At 42.8% G+C, this 8,678-nt stretch overlaps 1 protein-coding gene across 1 annotated transcript in view; it reads left to right on the plus strand.

Annotated features, from left to right (window-relative positions):
• Positions 1 to 1,535, plus strand: part of CBL (Cbl proto-oncogene, E3 ubiquitin protein ligase) — a 126,512-nt gene extending 124,977 nt beyond the window's left edge. The window contains exons 16-17 of the mRNA XM_006833910.1: positions 152 to 154; positions 1,255 to 1,535. Coding sequence (XP_006833973.1) covers positions 152 to 154; positions 1,255 to 1,535 — 284 coding nt within the window. The remainder of the gene's footprint in view (positions 1 to 151; positions 155 to 1,254) is intronic.
• Positions 1,536 to 8,678: the final 7,143 nt, after the last annotated feature.

Genomic DNA, 8,678 nt, shown 5'->3' on the forward strand with positions numbered 1-8,678 from the left:
TCCTGATAAGCATTATTCACTACAGTATCACGAGTTACCCATCTGTATTTCCTTTTATCAGCTCTGCCCAGACAGATTGAATAGTACCCACTGGAGATTCTGCCTTCCTCCATGCCCCCTAGCACTAGGTTCCCTCTTGAAAGCTTGTAAGCCAGTCACTTCTTGCCTTTGTTGTCCCCCCCTCCCCATTTGAGTATCTAATGTCCAAGTTGCCCATCTCCGTCCACTCTGTGTGTGGAGGGGGTTGCCCGTTGTTCCTTAACCCCTGGTTCTTCCTGTGCTGGAAGTAAGTAGGATTTCAGGCTTTTCTGAGTATACGTTATGACAGTGGTTCTACTATTATTAAACATGGATGGTTCAGACCACATGTTCTTGACTTCTGGCCACTGTCCACTAGAAAGAAGACATGTTGGTTCTGGAAAGAACACTGAGTGGGCCGAGAGCCAGCCTACATTTGGGTCTTGACTATCAAGGATGGCTCTTTCTGCACCTGTGGCTGCTTGGTAAGGCAGCATACAGAGTTTGCTTTCACTTTGGACATTTAAGACAGCTTCAGGACAGCTGGTGACAAAGATAGATAGCGTCCAGTTGCCCAGACAGGCCGTGTTCTCCACCCACCCACCTTTGGGTAATGCTTCTTCACTGCAGCTTAAGCGTATTGCTAGCTGTCTCCTTATTTCTAACAGGAGACTATTAGTTTAGTGTCTTCTCTGGACCTTAAAAAATGTTTTTAAGGCAATAATGTGTGTGAAAATTTGTTGCTAAGCATGATGCAAATACAGATGTTATGTGCTTATGATTGCAGGAGTACTTGATAGTGAGACAGGTTCTTGGTTTGTTTAGATGGTTGCACTTTTTAAATGTAGCCTTGGCTATGAGAAGATAAAGCCCTTGGACCTGTAAAAATCTAACCTTGCTGAAGAGCACACACATGTACCTAATTAGAGGGAGGTCATTAGTATATCTTGATATTTGCATATGCTATTATTATTAACAAGGAGCTCTAGCAGCTTAGTGGTTACGGATCAGATTGCTGATGTCAGGGTTGGCAGTTTGAAACTACCAGCTGTTCCGCACAAGAAAGATGAGCCTTTCTGCTCCTATAAAGATTTACAGCCTCGGAAACCCTGTACAGGGTTGCTGAGTCGGAACTGATGCCACAGCACGTAACCACCACCACCATTATACTAACTGCCATTAAATAGGGTCCCCCTCCTCCAGATGTGCAAATATTTTCTTTCCTATTTCTTCTAGACTTGACAGAAGGCTCCCAAGTTCCTGAGCGGCCCCCCAAACCGTTCCCTCGAAGAATCAACTCCGAACGCAAAGCCGGTAGCTGCCAGCAGGGCGGAGGTGCTACCGCTGCTGCCTCCTCACCTCAGCTCTCCAGTGAAATTGAGAACCTCTTGAGTCAGGGTTACTCCTACCAAGACATTCAGAAAGCTTTGGTCATTGCCCACAACAACATTGAAATGGCCAAAAATATCCTCCGGGAATTTGTTTCCATTTCTTCTCCTGCCCATGTAGCCACCTAGCGCCTCCCCTCTCTGCTGCAGCTGTAGAGGACCAGTCAGCTGAGAGCGCTTACTCAAGTAGCATCTGAGAGGGCAGAGGTTCCCTTGGTGACTTCACGATGAAGTCTTGTCCTGTCTGTGGGATGTCACATCTGTGGTTCCAAGATTTCAAAACAGTGGGATGAAAATGGAGCAGCTAGTATGTTTTGTTAACTTTCTTTGTTTTGAGAGTGCATTTGAGGATGTCCTCCGTCCCCCATTTAGGGAGAGTGTGGCTTTTGATGACATGGTAGTGTGGTGCAGTCTACCTGGGAACAGTCCAAAAAGCAGTAGGACAAGAATTATGCTGTAAATCCTTAAGTGAGGACCTAAATCTTTCCTGGGTTAAAAATGTTGCGTCTGTCTGTCTGTGTTCTGTGTCAAGATTATAAAAATTAACCTGCTGTTTGTGTTAATCCCAGGGCAGGGAATTAGCACAAGAGGTTTAGGAAGGAATCTTTCAAAGACTTCCATCTACTGTTGTATTTTACCCAACCCTAGTATGTGTATTGCAACTTTAACACTCCCCTTTCACTTGGAGTATCCTGTGCAGAGCTAAAGCCTTGTATTTTTAGAAGACACTGTCCTTTCCCCTACCTCTTGCTTCCCCTCCTCCTCCGTGGTGTACTGTCACTGGCAGTGGGCTTGCTATGATCCAGCCTTTCTGAGGCCAAGTAGCTTATAGGATGTTCCTTATTAGGTATGGTGGTGTTGGTTTGTTTGGTAGATAGTTGGGCAGTGGGGGCGGTGGGAGGGAGAGTATTGTTGCTTTGTTGGTATAATCATGTTTGATACTAGCAGCTAACAGTGGCCACTCCAAAGCACTGTTTCTATAGGAACACTGAATTTGTTAAGATAAGATATTTTAATTTTCCTAATTACATAATGACTGATTTGCGATAGAGGCCTTCAAATACATTCCATGCCCTCCCCAGAAAATAGTCTGTGGGAGACAGTTGCCTTGGTGCCAGATTTGTGTTTGGATGTAGGTCATGAGTTTTTCTATTTAATGCAAAGGGAAGAGCATTTGCTTCTAGGATGGCTTTCTGGCTTAGATTACCATGAAGCTTTTAAGAAGCTTCAGTCATACGCTCTTTACCTTATTTTACATGAAATGCCCAAAGTAGACAATAAGGAGCTATCTGTTCAGATATTCTTTCCAGTGCATTATTTCCTGCTTCTGTGGGTATATCCCTTTGAAAATGAGCCAGGTTGTATTTCCAGAAATGATTCTTTCTTTGCCCTGTAAGACCTGGGGATATTACCCATGGTAGCACAGCATTTTGATGGTCACTAGTACCTTTCCTACCTGGTGCCACCCAACAACTTGATTTTCTCTTGTGCCTATGGCTTTGGGAATGTAATGTGTCCTTTCTCCTCTCAATCTCTTGTCCTCTTTACCCTACGTCCTATGTACTTTCTTTATTCCTGTGTTTCCTTCAGTAATTGGACATCATTTGGTGTCATTAATGACTTTATAGTCAGTGACAAAACTGACAGTTTTTGTAATTCAGAGTCTAGTTTGCCGAACTCCAATCTTTAGACACTGCCAGATAATTTCGGAGACTTCTGTCCAGTCTTTTGTTCACTTCTCTTGCAGTGTGTAACCTTTCTCTTAGTTGGAACCAAACCTTCTTTTGCATAAATCTACCTTTCTCAAAATATAAAGCATGGTTCTGTCTCTAGGTCCAGGCAGAAATGACCTTCCTTCATTCTCCTTTCCAGTATTGTCATCTTTGGAACTAGAACTTTTTTCTAGCTCTTCTCTTGACTTTCAGCTACTCCTGGATGGTCTTTGGTATTCTCTTGCCTCAGAGAGTAGATGGCATAGGACCTCATGTTGATTTGTCTGTATATGGCAGAAAGCACCATAGCCCAGCACTGATGCAGGAGCCCTGAATTAGGAAGGAGGAGGGGGCAGGGTAATGTAGCAGAAAGTGGGAAACCGTAAACAGCCATCTAAAAGCCAGCATAGTGCTTCATGTAAGGTACCATTCAGTTTTACATGTTGTTTAGATTTGGAAGGTCTAGAGTAAGATCAAGAAAAAAATGACAGCAATTTCCATCCTCTCCGTATTAGAAATTTTGCTTATCTGTGAACATTACCCTTAACCTGGGGGTTTGTGAAGAGATCAAAGCAATGACTGTACATCTTTTGGGTACCACCTTTCCGGTCCAATTTTTCTTCTTTTGAAGTTACTGTTCTTACCACATAGGCAGTTCCAGCCTTCCCTCTCCTGGTGGAACGTCTTTTGAGGCTCTTCAGGTTATCCCTGAAATGACTGAAAATGAGCAGATCTTGGTTTTATCAATATGTAACTGCAGGGAGTCAAGGTTCTGGACCATTTAATGGGAACTTTTTTCTTGGACTGATTGCTTTGAGCTTTTCAGGCAAGCCACAGGAAAAAATTCACATGGATCTTCTTAAGGATGTTTGCAAAACTTTAAAATTATGTTTTCCTATGCCTGAGGCACTGACGACAACCTGTTCTTCACCCTACTTATTTGTACAGCAATTTTTAATTCTTAGATTGTGCTGTGAATTTAACCAACAGTAACAAAATTCCCCTTTCAGAAACAGGCTTTTATCTTTGAGGTTTGTCATTTTTGGTAAACCCAGTGTTTTCCTCTTTGAATTACAAAGCGTTCTTCCTCTGTTGACTGTGAGGTTGATAAGGTTAAAACTAGTGTTTTCCTTTTTCACAAATGCATTAGACTGTTTTATTCAGCTCAATTTTCTGCTTTCCCTGGACGGCTTTCCCTAGCCTGCCTCAATGCTGGGTAGCTGCTTTTCAATACTCCCATCAGCTACCAACTGCCATGTCTATCTATACGTCTTCCATGAGAGTAGGGTCCTCAGAGTGTGTGTGTGTGTGGGGGGGGGGGGTGCCGAAACCTGTGGGGTAGCTAATATCCCTCCCTTTAGTCCATCATCTCAGCATGTATCTGTTAGCATTTATATAAATGATGATCTCTACCTGTGGATACTATTCTTTTCCCCAGTCCCTTTTCTCTCCCCAACCCCAATCTACATATTCTGCCATTTTTTTCATCCTTATCTTTCTGTCAGATCTACTCATATTACCAGGGTTAGAATGTGGGTTAGTACTATTAGGATCATTTGGCTGTTGTTTGAACTGAAGTGGGTTTTTTCTTTGCGGTCCTGAGGAGATAGTCTTCATACTTAAAATATTTGTTCCTTCTATTGAAAAGTGGAGCTATTGGGTAAAGCACTGGACCACAAGGTCGGTTTGAATTGCAAGGTGGGTGGTTCATATTCACAAGGTGCTCTTCAGAAACCCCATACAGGGTCACTATGAGTCAAAACTGACTTGATGGTATTTAACAATAGCAGAAAAGTAAACTTTGCTTTATGGTCCAAATTGCAAACTTAGAAATGATTTTTTACCACAAGTTGCTTGCAAACTAGGGACTAACTCTATATTCTATTTAAGGCACCAGTAATAAGATCTAGTCCTTTTTGGAAATGTTTAACAATGGTGTTGATGCAGACTGTTCTACCTCACATCATGAAGTCATGAAGCTGCCTCTAAGTCCCTGTCGCTAGCCTTTCTGACTCTGGAAAGACCACTGTCCAGTGAATAGCAGTATTCTGACCATTGGCCTGGTTGTAACAGTTGGTTTGTTCATTCAACAAACATTTATGAGTTTTACCCTATGCCAGAGTGTCAGCTCTATGTTCTTCCACTTGGTGGTTTACTGATGATTGGGAGTTGTACTTGGGCTTTCTAGCCACCTTGCATTTGGCCCTAAAATAACTCTCCCCAGTAAGATTGTGTGATTTTTTATTTGTAGTTACTATACAGACAGATGTTTCTTTATAGAACCATCCTGGTAAAAAAGTCTTAAGACTTTTCTATTAACCCCTGTTGTTTGCCTGTAGCTTGGATGAACATCTGACAGAGTCCTATGTATAGATCTTATGATGGATGCCCAACGTTTTTTATGTATTTCAGTGGAATCTGTTTGGTGGGCCAATGGGACTGGAGATTGAGGCTTATGTTCCCTCAGAGTTACACCCTAGGGGAGTTCAACATTTAAGCGAAGCATCTGCTCACAGTCCCCTTCCCAGTCTAGTGCCTTCCTTGATCTTTTTACTGAGCTACTTGTGTCTCTAATTCTCCTTGTAGGGAAGGTTGTCCTTATCACTATTTTGGAACCTGCCACCATCTCCCATACTATTTGGAACTTGTTTCTCATCTTTCAACAACCTTTGCAGCTAATTCTATGCCTTAAAAGAGTTTAAGGTGTTGGGAAGGGTTGGCACCTGTCTGTGGGTCTGTATGTTCAACCATTGTTTGCTTTCCCAAAGCTAGACAGTGAAATAGATTAAGCTCAGTTCTTAAAAAGAAAGAAAAGTCAGCCTTTACCTGGCAGGTTAGAGAGTTTAGAGACCCTAGAGCTTAGAGTATCAAAGTCGACATAGCATGCTTCTACTAGACCTTAAAGCTTTAGAGACTCAGTCTAAAGTATTCTAACTCAACTTAAAAAGTTATTATCACCACCTTGATCTCAATCTACATTAGCAGTCTTATTTTAGAAATATATATAATATTGAATGCATGGAGGAAGAGGGTGGAGGGGTTCCTTTCTGTAGATAGTGGAAGAAGGTGGAGGTTATTAGGGATCCTTTTAGGTACAAGAAATAGAAATACTCCAAGCTAAAGAAAGGAGGTCCTCACTAAAAGAATGCATAGATCTCATGGAACCTGGAGTAGGATGGATGGTTATTTTATGGAATTCAAACTATGGAACTTGGCACGTAGTCTGTTTTCGTGCTTTTCAGCCTTTTTTTTAGCATGCATGGTCCCAAAATAGTCACCTCACTTCCACATAGCCTTCCACTTGTAAGAAGCACTGTTGACATTGGAGTAACCAGTTAAGAATACAATCATCCCTGCACACGCCTTAAGTGTCTGCCCCTAAGCAGTCAGCTTTGCCACAGAGGAACAGAGAAACTGTTGGGTAATAGGTGGCATACTCCTTGGGGGGAGGAGGGATTCACAGAGAAAAAAGCAAACTGAATAGCTACCATATAAAAACCTCTACACTGACAGTAAGCATGCTATTATACTGCTGGCTTTGAGAGTAGAAAGGCAAGGTACGGGAGTGTCATCAAGATTTTTCTTAGGGAACTGTTATCACCGTCTCTGACAGCCAAGATTTCGTACCTCCCTCCTCAGTACCGTCTTAGACTTCATTCAGTCTCAGGTTTTTAGCCTTTCATATCATTTGGAAAGCAGATCACTAATTCCACAGTAGGCACTACCCTTGGGCTTCTGAGTGATCTTCAGATGTTAGCACTGAAAATATATTTACTCTGTGGGTACCATAGATGCTGCCTTCCCTCCTCCCTGCCCTATGCGATGCTAGCTTTGCAGGAACACTCTTAAGCAGGGCTTCCTAGGTACCTTAGAAACTACTTTGCCAGTATGGATATGTATTAGAGACAGGTGGGAGAGATAAATTAGATACAGATTCCAATTTAGAATACAGTTTTACTGAGAACTCTTTAGAAAGATACCTGTGTTTTCCTTGTCCAAATGTCTTTTTAGTCATATAAGCCTTTACCTGTTTTTTTTTAAACTATGTTTCTGCTTACCTGAGTCTTCTTAATTTCTCTCATCCTAGAGCCTGTTCTGACTTAGCAAAGGATTTCATAAATAGAACTTTTTAATTACTAGAGTCATTTGGTATACATAGAAATAGCATAATAATCCAAAGATATACATCAAGGCACATGAGAAAGGGTGGGTCTTCAGACTGCATTTGTTTTAGCCTAGGCTCCAAACCAAAGGAGCCGAGGGATAGCCGTGCCGTGTGCCTTTACAGTGTCTTGGAAATCTGGGTTGGTTTCAAGGGAAGTCCCATGTTTCCTGGCCCCCCCGAAAGTAGCACAAGATGAAGAAGAGGTAGGAAAATTGGGATGGGGAAAGCAAGCTCTGTTTGGGGAAGTTCATGTAGTCGTCAGATGGAAAGCACCATGTTGAAGAACCAGCTATTGACTAACAGCTGTTTGGAGGTCTTGCTGCCCCTACCCTTGTATAGTGCTGAAGTAAATGTGACTGACCCATTCCCTACAGTTTGTGCAAAGACTGAGTGAGAGCCACCCTCAGATTGCCTACTGACTTGGCAGCTGTACAGATCAGCAGAGCTCTGCATTGCCTCTCCCCAGCGCTGCTTCCACCCTTGAACCAGATTGGAAGGCCAGAGTAGTATTGCTCAAGATAGGCCACATGCAACTCTTCCAGCCTTGTGCCAACACCAGGCTCAGGTCTGAGTCAGGGTACTGTGTGCCCACGTGTGGTACCCACATATGTGTTCTTTGGACCCTGTGTGTGTCAGCTCCCTTCTGACCACCTGGCCCTGTCAGGAGTGAGGGTAGCCATGCTTATCTGGACATTGAAGCGGCAGAATATAACTTGTGAGTCTGTGGAACATGTGTTTTTCTTCAGTGCCTCTTTCTTCTGCTGTCTAGGTGATTAAGCTTGCAAGCTCGATGCCTCCTGACCTAACCATTCTCTGCATTGTTGTAGTGTCTTGGCCTTGAAGGAAACATGGCCTCCTCCATCTGCTTTCTGACTGTAGTGACTTTGGGATTTTTAACCTTATATATCTTTTTCCTTTATTCAAAACAAAACAATTTTTAGCACACTGAAGGAAGGGGGCGGGGTAAAAAGAAGTCAAATGTTTTGTGCCTTTCTAAGGCAGCACTGTGTCCCAGGCTGCATTTTAGGACTTAATATGGAAATACCAGTCTTAGCTCCTCTACCTTGAGTATCATTAGTCCCTAGAGTCTCGGGGAGAGGAAGGAGTGCTTGCTGGGACTGGAGAGGCCAAAAGTGTAGTTTGTAGTTTGTCAGTGGTCCCCTCTCACTTCCCTAATGCTTAGTTGGAAGAAAGCAGCTTTGTACCTTGGGGTTATTTGGTTGATTCAAATCAGATTCTTAGTTATCAGGCTGAATGGTTTGCCTCTGGTAGAGGCAGGCTGTCTTGGGATTTCCAGGTAGACTCCGCACCATTCCAAATTTCCCAGCCTCCTGATCCTATTAATGACTCAAAACTTCAGGAAAAAGCTATAGGATGAATCAAAAGAATTGTTAG

The sequence above is a fragment of the Chrysochloris asiatica genome, unplaced genomic scaffold, assembly GCF_000296735.1.
Source record: "Chrysochloris asiatica unplaced genomic scaffold, ChrAsi1.0 scaffold00008, whole genome shotgun sequence".
NCBI classification, from domain to species: domain Eukaryota; kingdom Metazoa; phylum Chordata; class Mammalia; order Afrosoricida; family Chrysochloridae; genus Chrysochloris; species Chrysochloris asiatica.